The sequence below is a fragment of the Quercus suber genome, unplaced genomic scaffold, assembly GCF_002906115.3.
Source record: "Quercus suber isolate HL8 unplaced genomic scaffold, Cork oak 2.0 scaffold_888, whole genome shotgun sequence".
NCBI classification, from domain to species: Eukaryota; Viridiplantae; Streptophyta; class Magnoliopsida; order Fagales; family Fagaceae; genus Quercus; species Quercus suber.
In genome coordinates this window covers 183,222-200,942 of record NW_027070315.1, presented here as the reverse complement: position 1 = coordinate 200,942, position 17,721 = coordinate 183,222, and the positions used below count along the sequence as shown (strand labels likewise).

The following is a 17,721-nucleotide window of genomic DNA, read 5'->3' as shown; positions in this document are numbered from 1 at the left end:
ATGATGATTTGATTGCTAAGCTCAATGAATCCAACAAATTGGTGGTAGAATATAAGAAACTTGCTAAAAATTTTGTTGAAAAGCTGAAAGAGGTTGAATGTTTGAATATAGACATGGATGCTAAACTTGTTTTGGCTAACAAACTTGTTGATGAGCTAAAATGTGAAAATGAATCTCTAAGATGCATACCAAGTGTTTGATTGCTGAACTGTTGATCTTGCCATGAATTATTGCTTTTATGCTTATGTTCATTTTTGCTTGATCATGCTTATTTTGCTCCATATGCATATTAAGTTTTCTGCATACAATGATATTGCTATGTTATTGTGTTTTCAGGAGTTACTTATTCATATGTTCAAGAGCTTTACAGAATCTAGAGTTAGGTGTGAGTGAGTTTTCCAACTGTTCCCAACTCACGTTTAAGTCTAGAGTCTGTTGTAGGGTTTTGTCATGGAATAGCCAAAGGGGGAGATTGTAAGGTTGAATTTAATCAACCATTTAATTGGCTTTATTCTGTGACCAATTTGCTTGTAATTTAGCACTTAGTAACCTTGTATTTAAGTGGAAAAATTGTAAGGGTAGTGTGTGAGAAGATGTGAAGAAAAGCTCAAGAGTGTGCAAGAAAAACAGAGGTTCGCGGCTACGGCTTGCGGGTGGATCGCGACTGGCAAGCCACCAAAAGCTGGCACGTGAGAGGCACACTGGGAAGCTGAAGGGTCGCGCCAGCTGTCACGCTATAGGACAAAAGTCACAGGCTGGCCAGGCCGTTACGTCGCGACTTGGACAAGCCGCGAGACCAAGTTGCCAACTCGCCCTGTTTGGCAAAAACTGACGTTTTGCATTCCCTTCTCACCCTACTATATATACACCCTTATACCCATCATATTGAGAGAGCTTCTAGAGAGAATTTTGTAAGAGAAAACCCTAGAGAAAAACAAGATTGCCTCATCCCCAATCTTTATCTAAGAGACTCTACAAATTCATCTACTCTCTTCCTCTCCATTGTCATACTCTTGAGAGGTTATTTACCAAACCCTTATCTCACCACACCTACGTCTGTGAGAAGGTCCATTTGGTGCTTAGAGAAGCAGTTTGGGAAGGAACCAATATACATTGGTTGATGCTATGGTCAAGTAGTGGAATCCGGGAAGCTAAAGAAGAAATAGGTTCGGCATAACCTCGTTGGAGCAAGAAACTTGGAAGGCTTAGGTACTTGGGTAGATTAGGCTTGGAGGGTCTTCTGCTGTTCATGTATCTCAACTATATTCTTTAGTGGATTTTATCACCGCTTGGAGGGCGGCGGAGAGGTTTTACACCGAGGACTTCGGTTTCCTCTTCGATAACACATCGTGTGTTGTCCGTGTGTTTGCATCTCTCTTTCCTTTATCTTTGCCTTATATTTACTGCTGTGGATGTGTTTATATTTGGCTTAGATTGTTTTATCAATTCTGTTATAAGCATGTTATCATATTCCGCGCATTAATTGTTTGATATAAAACTTGAATTGGTATTTTTGTAATTTTGGGGTCTAAACGTTCAAGGGTGTTTCATACTCATTTTGAACTTTCAGAGAAGGATCCTAGTCCAAAACCATCAAATTCTTTGCAACACTATCAATTTTTATAATTTCAATTCATATTTTTTGGTGGATAATAAATACATTATTTTTTGAAAATTTTAAAAATACAGTTATACTTATTAAACAAAAAAAAAATGTCTTGCTTCAACATTAAGGAATAAACTTTTCGTCCACATAAAGGAAATTCAACAATAACCAATTAAAATTTCCTTCCTCACCAAGAAAACCCAAGTAACTAACCTAGTCATAATAGAAAATTGAGGCAATTTCTCAACATCAATTGCTACATGGCATGCATAAATATGAATCTAATACGATGATTGGATGTCATGAACATGAATCCAATTCATTAACTTGGTATCCCTAATTGATAGTGATAGCTGCTAAGTGCTAAGCAGTAGTCAGATTCAACATCATCATTCAGCAAAAAAAAAAAAAAAAAAAAGATTCAACATCATCATCACTCATTAGTAGAAGAAGTGAAGCACTACTCTAGTTCGAATATTCTAATTTAGAATATGCCATTCATGATAAGGGCCACTGTTGCATACCCTACATAATAACATCTTTAGTCTTTGTGTTAGACTTTTCTTGAGCATAATTTACTTTTATCTGTTCTCACCAAAAAAAAAAAAAACTTTTTATCAAAGAGGAGGGGAAAAAAATAATTACCTGCGAACAAATAACATTTCTTTTTAAAAGGCTAGTGTTCATTTGTTTATTAAGTCACACGTTAAGGCTACTTTAGTTAATTAACTGTGATGGCAATTAAGACCTCAAGTACATGGAAAACCATGCTCGTGATCAAACATGAAAGGGCTTGGTAATCAAAAGGCATAATTGTTAAACATTTAAACCCACCAGCCAGTTGGACCGGCAATCCGGTGAATTAATACCTAAGTCGATCTGATTGTTTAATTGGACTATTTATGCAATTGGGCTGATAAAATTAATTGAGTTTTTTGTAACCCAAATCGCTGATCTTCATCCAACCAACTTCGTAATTCCAAAAAAAGACTAATTAAAAAAAAAAAAAAAAAAGATATCCATTTGTTCACTTGTCAATCTAGACATTAATTAGGTATTTTTTTTAGACATTAATAGGATTAAATTTAGCAAAGACTTTGTTGCAATTTTATGTTATTCTTTTATTTTTTGCTTTTTATTGTTGTTAACTGGTGAAATATTGATTTTGATTTATTCTAGGCAACTAGTTTTTTAGATTGAATTTTAGTTAGTAATTTAGTCATACTATTTTTTTTTTTTAACAATTTCTCAAATTTATACTTCTACTCGTGTGGTTCAACCGGTAACCTACTAATTGAATTTGTGATCTACTAATTCCTAAACTGGATAAGACTTCCAATTTGGATCTAATATCTACGCTAAGATTTATTTATATATATATTTTTAGAATAAGCTAATTCATAATTTTGGAGGTCCCACGAGCAATTACTTGCCTTACGGGTAAAGTCTTCAAGTCTTTGATGGAAACGTATTGTTTATTCCTTTGATTTATGGTATCCACATATAAATTCTAGCAAATCCAAGAAAAACAGTCAGTGCTTTTCTAAGTGCGCGAACCAAAGTGATCGAACTTATGGCAAACCTCACTCTCACACCAAAACTTTTCCTGTGTTTGCTTTTCTGGAATGTGCACTGTCCACAGACGAACATAGATTCGGATCTCCAAGACTCAGTCCCCCACGGACACATGTGGTGCCTTTCATTGTCTTGAAAGTCTGGTGAATTGTGACAGCTTATTTTACACTTTCTTTCCCAATTTGCTGAAACCAGTTGTGACTTAAATAAAAAGTGTCATTAATTTTAACTATATTTATAAAAAAAAAAGGTCCCTAATAATAACAAAGTTGTTAATTTTGCTTTTTGAGAAAATGACCCTGGCACTGAGTTGGCTACTTTTTTTTTTTAGAAAGAGTTGGCTACTTGACTGGAAGAGATGCATTTTCCACCTGGGGTATCCCAGTCATTTATTATGCTAAGTTACTTTCCTAATAAGAATTTATTGGTAGGTTTGTCTCATAAATGCTGTTTTTTCAATAAAGGAAATGTCATTGTCACACAAAAACTGAGCATAAGATATATGGATACTAACTAATTTTAGTTTTCCTCAAAAAAAGAAAAAAAAAAACTAATTTTAGTTGATAAAGTGATAAAATAGTAAAGTGTATTTAAACATGTACCAATTATTTGATATTCGCCAAACCCTACTCACGTAACAAATAGAGAATTTATGAGAGAAAAACTATCATTTTATTTACCAAAATAAAAACACAGTTATGAGATTTTTAAAAGAAAAAGTGATTGCACTTTAAACATGAGAAGATGTTTCATATGCTGTCAAATTGTTTTGAAAACTATTAACTCAACATTTTTTGTTTTTGTTTTTTTGCTATAAAATAACATAAAACCCAAAATATAGTCAATGAAGTCCAAAATTACCCATATCAACTTATGACCCAATTATGCAAAATGAAATTTTGATGCAGTGTTTGTGCAAATACACAAGTCACTGTAGCTTATGCAATTTTTATTTTATTTTAATTTTTTGTGTTTCTCGATGGTGAAGAAAGAGAGTGGATAATGATTATTGCATGTAAAGAGAGAGAGAGAGAGAGAGAGAGACAGAAAGAAACAATTAAAAATATTAAGAAAATTAATACTTTGATGAAATAAAGTATAAAATCAAATATAGGAATTTTGAAAACGGCTAGCTAAAATAGAAAAGAAAAATAGTAGTTTTTTTTATTCTAAAATAGACTTTAATTTTTTCATAAGCTGATGTAAATGCTTTAAAAGTTCTATACATTTTATTTCGTAGAATGAGTGTGCATTTGAGGGCACTTATTTCTATCCATTTAATTATTATGTAAAAATAGTTATCATAAAAATTTACATATGTGGTTTTTTATATAAATTTATTTTGAACAATGTATTGCAAACCTTGGTAAGGATTGATTCCTATATTGACTAGTTGAACCAACTCAGTTTGACATGACTTTAATGAGAAAGATAATTTGGTGATGTACCCAAAATATGGTCAAATAATCATTTGTAGGTCTTGGAATCTCGGTTTTATAGAATGGGTTAATAATCTATTTAAAGAAAGTTTTTATGGGAAATGAAAAAAAAAAAAGTAATTAATATTTTGACAGCTTTTTTCATTTCTCATAAAAGTGGTATAAAAACTTTCTTAAAATAGATTATTAACCAGTGCTCTAAGAGCACCCGTTAGCATTTCCCTTATAGAATTAGAGCAACCTTAAAGACTTTCACACTAATATATCATCCTAATATTTCGATCCTTTAATCCAATTGTAAGGCTAGGAGACTATTGAAGGCACTAGTACATAAATAGATGCATAGGTAGTTGTGCAAGAGGCACATAATTACCCAAAAACACCTACATCAAAGATGAACTAGTTGCCTTTGGGAGGTCAGGCTTAGGTCCAGTGTCTAATAGCACTAGACCTGTTGAAATGATGATATGTATCCATTTTTAGACACGTGTCATAATCTGACGGAGTCCAATGCATTAGATGCATTGGACCTAAACCAAGTCCGCCTTTGGGTGCCTCTCAATTAAATGTTGGTCCAGCCTACTACAAGGATCCTGTATCAAGCAACCTAACTTTCTTAAAAATGAAATATTTTGGATTAAAACATACCTAGCTCTAACTCAACCTCTTTGGGTTTTCCAACGCATGTAACTTTAATAACCAATCTAACCCACCCTAGAGAATTAGGTTGGTTCGTTCAGTTTTGGCCATTTTGTCAACCCTAATGAGAAAAAAAGGGATTTAACAATTAACTACTTAAACCCATTATTCAATAAATGATACAATTAATGCACTAAGTTTATAATTCAATTTTCATCAATGTTGAGTCTTAAATTATAAGTCAAACAAACAAATTTACATTAATTCTAACAATCCAAACTAAATCAAAATGTTAAAATTTTTAAAATGCATATATGTTTTCATAATATCAATATCGTGGGTTGCTTTGCTCAAGTTTGTAGAAAATAGTTACATCATAGGTAGATAAAGGGTAAATAAACTAGGGTTATTATTGTCACATCAAAATTATACATTTCATAAGTTAAGTGAATGTTAATACCTGTCTTTTTAAAAAGTAATCAATATACATATTAAATGGAACCTTCATAAAACTAAACTAAGCTTAAAACGGGTGAATCTTCATTTGGAAATCTAGGCAGTGTAAAGTAAGACTACTATTCTTCTTGCAAAGAATAACCTTTGCAACAACTAAGTAGTGGAGCTTTTACTTATTCATATCAAACGATTTTTAAGGAATTTTCCTAACACGATCATGTTTATCATGAAGCCAATCATTGTTTTGTATAAACCTCTATTTTGGTTGTTTTTGATGACTAATTGAATGTGATGGAGAGACTCTGATAGCTCTTAGTAAGACCGAGTTATTATGTTTGCATTTAATATATTGCCTTACGTTTAATCACTTTTTAAAACGTAATCTACATTTCTATATAAGTGAATTTTAACGGTATCTAGATCCTTTAAACTACATTTTGACAAAAATGAACTTTATTGATATCCAGATCCTTTAAACCACATTTTGACATAAGTAAATTTTAACGGTATCTAAATCCTTTAAACTATTTATGACCAAAATATGAGAATTAGACAAAATCTTTAAAAATCCCTAAAATTCTTAAATAATAATCCCAACCGAGAGGTCTCAAACCATAACTCTTAAATAATTTTACAATAGTATTAAAACTTTTATTATTAATATTTTAAAACTCATTTATCATCAATATTTTTTATTTACAATTAGTACAATACAAAATAATGAAATTCACAGACCCACACTCATATTTCAATTTTTTTTGGTGTTGTTTTTGTTTTTTTTTTTTTGGTTTTAAAAGCACCGCATAACTCTCATACCATATATCTCTAACCAAATTTAATGCGTTTTCTTCCATTTTAAGCAGTATTTACAATTACAAATGAAGTTTCCCAATTTAACCACGTAAAATACATCCACAAAATTAATAAAAACACAACAACAGACAAAACTAAAAAAAAGGTTTTTAAAAAGGCAAATTATACACAGGAAAATTCAAAAATACCATTGCCTTGCAATCGAAGGTACCCACCGTTCGTTCCTTAAGCGTCACTCAAAGCCAACCCTCATCTTCTCTACCTATATCCCTCCTTCCTTCCAGACGAACCCTAGCAACCCAAAAAAAAAAAAAAATCCACCCACTGCGTTGGCACCTGGGTTCAGGTTCCACCCCACGGACGAAGAGCTTGTCATATACTACCTTAAACGCAAGGTTTGCGGCAAACCCTTTCGAATCAATGCTATTTCCGAGGTCGACATCTACAAAAGCGAGCCTTGGGACCTCGCAGGTTATATCCTGTACCTCTCTTTCTGTTGGGTCTTTGTTTTTGTTTCGTTTAAGTTTGTATCTCTATGTTTTTATAAAACTTCCTGTTCATGTGTTTTATTAGTGTTGTTGTATTGATCACGTGTTTTTCTTGTGTGGGTATTGATCACTTTGTGGTGGGTAATTTTTTTTTTTTTTGATTTATTGTAGTATAATTGTTGTTTTATGTATTTTTTTTTATGGGGGGGGCTATAAGTCTATAATTTGTTTGTTCTTATTTAGTGGGTTCTGATTTGCCTGTTTGTTTGTTTAATTAATTATTATTATTTTTAAATGAATTGGGTGTTTAGATAAGTCGGGATTGAAGACGAGGGACCAAGAGTGGTACTTTTTTAGTGCATTGGACAAGAAGTATGGCAATGGGGCGAGAATGAACAGGGCTACAAACAAAGGGTACTGGAAAGCCACCGGGAATGACAGGCCGGTTCATCACGATTCTAGGACGGCTGGGCTCAAGAAAACTTTGGTTTTTCATAGTGGCCGAGCCCCGGATGGATTGAGGACCAATTGGGTGATGCATGAGTACAGGCTTGTAGATGAAGAATTGGAGAAAGCTCGGGCTGGGGCTACTATGCAGGTGAGGGCTGTGGCAAGTTAATGGTTTTATGCAGTTTTGCATTTAGTTGCTGAGAATGTTTATCAAATGAGTTGAAATGTGAACTTTGGAACTTATGGATTGTGCACTTCTGGTTTGACTGAATGAAAGACTCACCACATTTGGGATTTTTAGTTGATGTTAGTGAGCTGGAGGAGTTAGTCAATTTGGGTCCCCCCAAGTGTGAATCTCAATTTAGAAGTTCAAGGTTGTTCATTTCCTATATTTTTCTCAGCAACTAAAAAGCATTTTTATTATGTTTTATCGAATTGGAATTGTATGGTTACTATGATTTTGTTAACCTTTATGTTTTGGGTTTTTGTTTGTGTGGAGAAGGATTCATATGTGCTGTGTAGGGTATTTCATAAAAATAATATTGGACCACCGAATAGCCACCGATATGCTCCTTTTATTGAGGAGGAATGGGATGATAGTGCACCGGTTTTGTTTCTGGGGGAACAGGCTGGGAAGGAAGTGGTAGCCGTCCACAATCCATGTGATGTAGAGGCTGGCTATGATGCATATGCTGAAGAGGCTGGTCATGATGAATGTGATGAAGATGCTGGCAATGTTGTATGTGCTGAAGAGAATGGCCATTACGAATATGTCGAGAATGGTTATGTTGAATGTGTTGAAAATCGTCAGGATTCGTTTATTGAAGGGAATAATTTTGAGCAGGTTGGTTATTTTTCTAACTTTGATTCTTTTATTTTATTTTATTTTTTTGATAAGTAAAATCTTATTGAATTAAACAACCCATGTGCATCGGCGGTGTACTCAACTTAGAGAGCAATGCAATCAATCTCTGAAATTACAATGCTCTGGCATATCTAAAAAAGGAAAACAAGGAACATATTGAAAAGTAACACTCCAATCTAGCAAAGTATGAAAGAAAAAAGATTTAATCTAAAAAATAGACCGTTCACATCTCTCAAAGCTTCTAGCATTCTATTCCCGCCAAAGACTCACACAATGCAATGCAACACAACCCTCCAAAAAGCTATATTTTGATGTCTACCAAAAGAACCTTGCCATGTTGCTAACAAATCGAGAACCCTTTGTGGCATAACCCATTGAAGACCAAACAAACACACCAATCTACAACAATAATACCTCTCTTCCAGACATAATCTGTAGACAAAATCTTCCCTAAGGCAGTAGTACATGCAAAGATTGCTACCCTAGGAGGAACCTTCAAGCGCCACACCAACTTCCAAGGAAACGACATGCCATTAGATGAATTTTAGGAATGGTAATGCCCATGCACCTCAAAACCCCGACTCTTGGCTGGCCGCCAACTAAGTTTATCAAGCCTCTCACCCCTCAGTCCTCACTGGCCTAGAATAGATTAAGTCCATAAAAGCAGCCAGAGACTCCAACTCCCAATCGTGGAATGATCTAGTGAATTGAACATCCCAGTGAGTCATCTCGTTAGAGACTTGCATAACCTTCCCTATAGAAGACTCCTTATCATGACTAATTTTATATATTTTTGGGAAGGCCTCTTTAAGTGGACTAGCACCACACTAGAAATCATGCCAAAACTTCACCCTAGCATCATCACCCACATCAAACTGGGAAAAGGTCAACCACTCCTGTCTTATGGATTTCCAAAGACTAACACCATAAGGACCTGACACACCTTTAGGACACTAGCACCCCCAAAAAAATCACTCCTGTACTTCACTTCTATGGTACTCCTCCAAAGTAGTTCTCTCTCGGTCTCATATCTCCACAACTAGTTCCTGACAATACTTGATTAAATCTTCTCAAAGTCTTGACACCCAACACCCCATTTTGCAGCGGTTCACAAATTTGAGCCCAATTAACCAGATGGAATTTAGGTTCCTTACCAATCCCTCTCTATAAAAAGTTTCTTTGTAATTCTCAATCCGATTGGCCATCTCCACTGGAATAGGAAAGAGAGAAAAGAAATAAGTAGGAAAACTTGAAAGAGTACTTATACTTATTAGCGGTCCTTCATTGTAAGTGTTGAATTATAGATACTGAATTGCGCCATGTTATTGTTGCAAAAACATTGAGGGATAAATGTAGAGTATAAATAAAAATCAGTTTTTTGTGCTTTGGCCACCTAAACCTTATGAGCGCCCTGTCTGTGAAAAACAAAAGAAGAGAAATCTTATAAAAAAAGAAAAGAAAAGAAAAATGGAAACAAAAGAAGAGAAAATTTAGGTATCGTAGATTCATATATTCACAAGATTGGAATTTCAAGAAAACAAAATTATCTTGTAAAACGAGAATAAAGAGATAAGTACATTACAGAGACACCATAGATTTCCAATTCTCATTTTTTTTTTTGTAATAAAAGTTGAGTCTTAAAGTATTAAATATTATATAGCAATTTTTAGTAAAACCTTTTACAATCTTATGTAAAAGGAAGATATCTCCCTAAGCAGTAGCATAATCCCCTTCGTTCAAAACTTATTGATTAAAAAAAAAAGATGAGAGGAAGTATCCAATTAAAAGCTATAATGTTATCAAGTGCAAATGATAATTGAATTAAGAATCTTTCCTCATACTTCACACACGCGCGCATATACGTGTATATGTACATGTATATAAGTGTGCGTGTAATTCAATTATGTTTTCGTACTCCAGTCTGACCTCCAACACATGCCACCAACCCCCCCCTTTTTTTTTTTTTTTTTTTTTTTTTTTTTTTGTCTATTTTCCCTCCCCCTATAATGTCATTCCCTTTCATGTTATATACTACGTTCCTCCCCTTACCTTCACCGTACACGTGTAGATTCTATCTGGGGAACTCCTTTCTGTCCCATCTCCCACTCTCTAGAATCCTCAACCAGCCATCATAAGGCTGCTTGATCACTGTTCAGACATCACTTCCACATTAATGCGGCCAGAGAGTTAGCTGGGAAGCATTTAATGTGGAGGTAGCAATGTCAGAAGATATTTGTTACCTCCATTATCCCATATTCGTTTCTTAATTACAATACAACTTTATGGACTATCTAGGGTAATCAGATAGTTACATCTACCTCGGAGTATCGTTTTAAGGTGAATCTTCTCCTCGGACACATTTTGGATTTTCATTTGCAATCCTCGACTCTTTTCCTTATATTATTTGTATCATGCTCTTATTAAATCATCCTCGGAACTGTCCTCGGATTGGGCCATTAGGCTGCAGGCCCATTCTCTACAAACTTACCAATACCACCTTATATAGCTGGCCCCACACCATTGCCACAAACCAATTGCCACTTTTTTTTTGGAGAAATAATATGTGCACACCATTTTTACAACATTTTTACAACAAATTCTAAATGGCAAGTTGTTACTAGTTATTATTGTTGGATTAAAAAAGTAATTACAATGTTAAATTCAAATTTGAACTAATAACAACTAATCACATGTGATTTGTTGTAAAAATGTTGTAAAAATATTGTAGACGTAACATTTTTTTTAATTCCTTCCCAAATTTTGGCAACTACTTTTTTTTTCCCCTCTCATTTTCGGCAAGTTGGTTGCCACAATTGGTAAACCATTCGGGCACTGGGGCACTTTACGGGCAGAGGTTAGGCAGTGAAATGAATTTTGGTAATTACATCACTAAACTTTCTTCCCTCTCATACTTTTCGTATAATTTCGTTTAAATACCGCTTATTTTACTAAAAACTAAAAATAATCTAAAAACTGAAAAAAAAAAAATAAAAAATATATATACTCTTTTCCAATAATAATTACTGTTCAGCACTGTTTATTGGCCTAAATAAGCTGGATAAAAAAAGAAGCCAAAAACGTGAGATAGGTCCAGACGCGGACACCAACATTCGAATCCAAATGGAGCTGATCCACAAAATTAATAAAACACACAACAAACAAAACTAAAATAAAAAAAAAAAAAAGGTTTTTAAAAGGGCAACCCTCATCTTCTCTACCTATATTCCTCCTCCTTCCAAACAAACCCTAGTAACCCCCAAGAAAATATCTCAAAACACTATGCGCCGTGAAACGCCATCGCTGCCAGCACCGCCACCCACGGCGTTGGCACTTGGGTTCAGGTTCCACCCCACGGACGAAGAGCTTGTCATATACTACCTTAAACACAAGGTTTGCAGCAAACCCTTTCGAAACAATGCTATTTCCGAGGTCGACATCTACAAGAGCGAGCCTTGGGACCTCGCAGGTTATATCCTGTACCTCTCTCTCTGTTGGGTCTTTGTTTTTGTTTCGTTTAAGATTATGTCTTTATGTTTTTATAAAACTTCTGGATTTATTTTTAAAATAACATTAATTTTCAACCAATTTTGTTAGTTAGCTCGTTTTCAAAATAGTTTACTAAATAGTTTTGAAAACGTGCTAACTAACAAAATTGGTTGAAAATTTCTGTCCATAATTTGTTTGTTCTTATTTAGTGGGTTCTGATTTGCCTGTTTGTTTGTTTAATTAATTAATTTTTATTTTTTTTAAATGAATTGGGTGTTTAGATAAGTCTGGATTGAAGACGAGGGACCAAGGTTCATCACAATTCTAGAACGGTTGGGCTCAAGAAAACTTTGGTTTTTCATAGTGGCTGAGCCCGGGGTGGATTGAGGACCAATTGGGTGATGCATGAGTACAGGCTTGTAGATGAAGAATTGGATAAAGCTCGGGCTGGGTCTACTATGCAGGTGAGGGCTGTGGCAAGTTAATGGTTTTATGCAGTTTAGCATTTAGTTGCTGAGAAAGTTTATCAAATGAGTTGAAATGTGAACTTTGGAACTTATGGATTGTGCACTTCTGATTTGACTGAATGAAAGACTCACCACATTTAGGATATTTTAGTTGATGCTAGTGAGCTGGAGGAGTTAGTCAATTTGGGTCCCCCCAAGTGTGAATCTTAATTTAGAAGTTCAAGGTTGTTCATTTCCTACGTTTTTCTCAGCAACTAAAAAGCATTTTTATTATATTTTGTCGAATTGGAATTGTATGGTTACTATTATTTTGTTAACCTTTATGTTTTGGGTTTTTGTTTGTGTGGAGAAGGATTCATATGTGCTGTGTAGGGTATTTCATAAGAATAATATTGGACCACCGAATAGCCCCCGATATGCTCCTTTTATTGAGGAGGAATGGGATGATAGTGCACTGGTTTTGCTTCTGGGGGAACAGGCTGGGAAGGAAGTGGTAGCCGTCCACAATCCATGTGATGTAGAGGCTGGCTATGATGCACATGCTGAAGAGGCTGGTCATGATGAATGTGATGAAGATGCTGGCAATGTTGTATATGCTGAAGAGAATGGCCGTTACGAATATGTCGAGAATGGTTATGTTGAATGCGTTGAAGGGAATAATCTTGAGCAGGTTGGTTATTTTTCTAACTTTGATTCTTTGATTTTAATTTTTTGATTAGTAAAATTTTATTGAATTAAACAACCCATGTACTCAACTTAGGGAGCAGTGCAATTAATCTTTGAAATTACAATGCACAGAACATCTCCAGCAGCTTCTTTATATTTTTGTATTGTTTGGACAGTGACATTTACTTTTTACTTACTTTTTCAAATACGTCCAAGAGATTATCTATTCTTTCTTTATCTTATTTAAATATTATTTTTTTATTAATTATTTTTTCATTTTTTATCACACATATTTTCATACCCCCATCCCTACTCCTTTCTTTGCTAATTTTTTATTTAGTTTTATTCTTTTGCTAATGTACAGTAGCTCATTAGATATGATGAGTTACTGTTCATGAGCTAAAAAAAAAAAATGATTTAGAGAATCCATTGGAGACCATTTTTTGGGTCTCATTTTCTATTATAGAGATTATTTTGCTTTTACCTAAGCTATCGAAGGTGCTCTTAAGAACCTTGCCATGTTGCTAACAAATTGAGAACCCTTTGTGGCATAACCCATTGAAGACCAAACAAACACTGCACCAATCTACAACAATAATACCTCTCTTGATCCATACAGTATCTGTAGACAAAATCTTCCCTAAGGCAGTAACATGCAACGATTGCTACCCTAGGAGGAACCTTCAAGCACCACACCAACTTCCAAGGAAACAACATGCCAAACCATGTGGTTTGTTGAAGAATCAGTTCCCATGTAAGAATATTTGGAATTTATCTAAAGAATTATATTCTTAGTTGGTGTTATATGTGCAAGAAGGATGGTGAAACTGTACATCACTTCATTTTTTATTCGCCTGTGAGTTATGGTCTCTGCCTTTTTCACTCTTTGGAGTGCGTCAGATTATGCTCAGATCAGTTCTTGATTTCTTGAGGGTGTAGCATAAAGAGCTACTCCGTCATGCCTTATTTAGTATATTTGGATGGAAAGAAATAAGAGTGCTTTTGAAGAGAGAATTCCTTGGAGGTAATAAAGTTTAACTTTCTTAAACTGTTGTTCAGCTAGGTGTTGGTCCATTCTTTGACCTCTTTCTTAGGTTTTCTATTGACCTTAAATTTAGGCATTGAGATTTTTTTTCCCTCTTAATATATTTTTTGAATGATCTCATTTGCATACTACCCGTATCCTTGTTTATCCTCCCACCCTCCTGGGGGACAAAATACCTTGTAATGTATGGAGGAGTTGCAGTATAGTGAGAAATTGGACAGGCTAGGTCTATACCACTAGGTTTTTATATTTGATAGTCAGTTTTGACTCTTCCATTTGTGGTTATAGAGAGTTGGAATGCATTTTCTCCATATTAAATCATGGTTATGCATATTGTTGTCAAAAAGTGAATCGATATATAAGTTTTTGTGTCATGTATTGTAAAATACATCTATAATATCATAAATAATAATATTATAAATATAAGATATACATCTATAAAAAGATACGAATTACAAGCTTGAGACATAATCAATATATGACCAATTATATCATCATTTATACAATAATATTTTAGAAATTCAACTAAAAAATTTAATTAAGATATATTTACAAAATCTTCAAAATAATCATATTTTCAAGTTACAATGCATCAAGTAGGTAGTTCACACCATATTAAAATACATCACACCAACAGTTGTCTTTCTCATAATCTTGCCGAAACAGAATAGAGTTATAAATTGCCTTCAAACTAGTATATATAAGGGGGAAAGTCATCCAATTAAATTCTAACAATCACAAACTAAAAACAAATGGTCCAATCTAAAGTCTCCATCAAACCCCAAATATGAAGAAGAAAAAATGAATCATAATGAAAAACGAAACAGAAATTGTTGTACAATACGATATATGCCTGACTTGAATAGATTTGGAAAATAAACTTACTAATCATACAATTTATGAGCATTTTTATACCCACAAACAATTTGAAATTCTTTACAAGTGATTTGATACAACTCTCTGGAATGATACACACCATCCCCATTTCTAGCAATCACAGTCACACAGTGTTAGAGATCCAAGAGTGATGATTATAAAGTCAATACTTGATATGATCTATGGTTAAATGAGTAAATAACTATGGTTGAAACGGCAGGATGTGTTTTGTCAACATGTGAAGTACTTGTGGGGTTCAAGAGATGCCCTAGTGGTTTGCGCCCCTCTTGTGGTGCTAGGGCACTTGCAGTTTGAACCCCACCTATACCTAATAAATAAAAAACATGTGAAGGCTTAATTTGTTTATTCCAAGATAGATATTGGTTGTGCTCTTCCGATTTGTGGGTATGTTTATATCTATTATGCCGTTAGTTGTGTATTATGTAGCTCCTATACTTTGTATTTCAAGCCTCAATATATCCAAAAAGTATTTTTTACTTTCCAATGTTGGTTGTTTCAGGATACTCAGTCCATTAACGAGGCTCCTCTTAGTGCTGGTGAAGTACCAAGAGAGAATCAAAATGCTCTGGTCATCTACAAGAGTGAGAGAATGGATGATTATCCTTCGCTGTGCTTGGCTAATCCAAGACCCAGCCCACTATTAAGGTATAAAAGAAGGCGTAATAATGAATTGAACTCTAACCATTCAAATGGTTTAGAGACTTCAACTAGGACAAGTCAGGATCATTGCTCATCTACAACAACCACCACCACCGCCCCTGCAACAAGAAGGAATTTCCTTTCTAAACTCGTGGAATATTTTCTATCAAAATCTATTGAACCCAAAGATAGTCTTTCGGTTTCTCCTCCATTTGATATTGCTAATCTTGATTCGTCTGTGCCTCCTAGCTGCTTGAAATTCATACAAGATCTGCAAAATGAGATACATAAAATTTCAGTAGAGAGGGAGACATTGAGGTCTGAACTGAGGAGTGCCCAATCCGTGTTTAACATTCTTCAATCTCGAATTGATCTTCTGAACAAGGAAAATGAGGACTTGAAGAGGAGTGTCCAAGATGTCAAGCGACTGGCAGGCGTATGTTATGTGAGTTTTGCAGCCCTTGGCGGGCTTTTCCCTCTCACATCAGTTGATCTGGGATCATGTATTCTAGGGTCAGGAACTTTTTACTGTTGTTTGAACATTTGTTTGTAAGAATGTCAAACTGTAATGTTGTATCGGCTATCGAAGCCTTTGTTCTGAAAAATAGGTAATGTAGACTTCTTGGTTCAAAATTTAAGACTTATAGAGTCTTAAGAACCCAAGCCTGCAACCTAGGCTCACAGAAAAAATTGGGTTAATAGCATTGCCCCCATGACAAGTTTGATGGTCATGCGCTGCTGTATTTTTTTTTCAAGGATTTTTATGAATGGTGGATTAGCTGAAACTTAAAGAGATGATACAACTGGACTAGAAGACATCATAACTTCTGAATCTTTGTTGATAGTGATGGGTTCATCTCCTACGAACTACATGTATGCGATAAGCAAGTCTCAATCAAGCGAATTTAGTTGTGTACGTGTAAGTAATGCAACTCACGCAAGTCTTGGCAATGACAACTGCTGCGTGTTCTGAAATTTTGAGGTTCTTATCTTGCATGCCTTCTTCATGTTACTCACTATCATCGGCTGCATCAACGCAGGTTAACACAAATTGTAATGAGAAATTACCCCATTTTCCTTGGATGGCTATAAGGGCGTCGGTAAAAGTTTCTTTATCTGATATTTATTAACCTTGGAACTTCCATACAAAAATACACTACTTAGAAATTTACTAAGAAATTAATCGGGTTTTCAAGAGTCAAGTTGCCAGTTGCCACACAAAATGAGCATGTAATCCTAATCAATTAATTGTTGATTTGTGGCGATAGATGTATTTATTGACACATGCAACTATTTATTTATTTTTATTTTGATAATGAACCTCATCAGAATAGATTTCACTAAAAGTAAAATAATTTGTCAACCACCATATTAAAAAGGATAAGACAGTAGACTATAGAGAGCTCTTTGCCTCTTTGTGGATCTGATTAGGAAATTCCCAAAATTGTAGGATTTGACAATTAGCATAAAAAAAAAGAAAAAGAAAAAGAAAAAGAAAAGAGTTATACGTTAGTGAAATTAAAAATTTTATTATATTAATCATTCAAAATCACGAGTAATTTTTTAAACACAAGAAAAATAAATAAATATTTTTTTTTGAGAATCAATTTATTTTATTATTTAAATTATTATGTTGTTAATGTAACACTAATTATATTTATTATAACATGTGTCTTTTGTGGGGCCAGAAAATCGAATAGCCAAGGCCCACTTCAACCCAGGCCCATATGGCCCACGCTGAGGGCGCACGATGTGTCCGAGGATGACCCTATCCTCGGTCGTCCGAGACCTCAGTGCGGAGAAGGGCAGACTCTGGGCGAACCGTCACCTCGGCATTGAATGTGTTCACCTAACCCCTCTGGCCGCATTAATGGGGATGTAACCCCTTGCTAGGGCGACATCGATCAGGGTGAACCACTTGAGCACGGATATGACCTTTGATGGGATAGGCCGTCAGTAGGAAGGCCAATAGATGATCAACATGAGGAAGAAGATTGGCATATATAAGAACTGTGAGCAAAATGTATGAGGAGGAGGGGAGGAAGAAAGCCTCCTCGGCCATGGGCCGAGGAGCATCCCCCAGTTATAAACTGTTCTAAGTATTTTTTCAACAAAAGAGAAAGGTGTTCACGCTTTGTAAACGCCGGTCAGCACCTAAACCTTCAACCCACTCTCTACAAATTCATTGTT

The 17,721-nt window shown here is 34.8% G+C and overlaps 1 protein-coding gene across 1 annotated transcript; it reads left to right on the top strand.

The window, feature by feature from the left end:
- Window positions 1-11,411: 11,411 nt before the first annotated feature.
- On the top strand, window positions 11,412-16,324 carry LOC112014114 (NAC domain containing protein 50). Its single transcript, XM_024046491.2, has 4 exons — window positions 11,412-11,797; window positions 12,099-12,281; window positions 12,637-12,954; window positions 15,392-16,324. The coding sequence occupies exons 2-4, from the start codon at window positions 12,219-12,221 to the stop codon at window positions 16,082-16,084; spliced, it is 1,074 nt and encodes a 357-aa protein (XP_023902259.1). The 5' UTR covers window positions 11,412-11,797; window positions 12,099-12,218; the 3' UTR covers window positions 16,085-16,324.
- Window positions 16,325-17,721: the final 1,397 nt, after the last annotated feature.

Coding starts and splice junctions, on each gene's coding strand:
- LOC112014114 (XM_024046491.2), top strand. CDS start 12,219: ATGCATGAGTACAGGCTTGTAGATGAAGAATTGGATAAAGCTCGGGCT. Junction 12,282..12,636: donor GGGCTGGGTCTACTATGCAG/GTGAGGGCTGTG, acceptor TGTGTGGAGAAG/GATTCATATGTGCTGTGTAG. Junction 12,955..15,391: donor AAGGGAATAATCTTGAGCAG/GTTGGTTATTTT, acceptor TGGTTGTTTCAG/GATACTCAGTCCATTAACGA.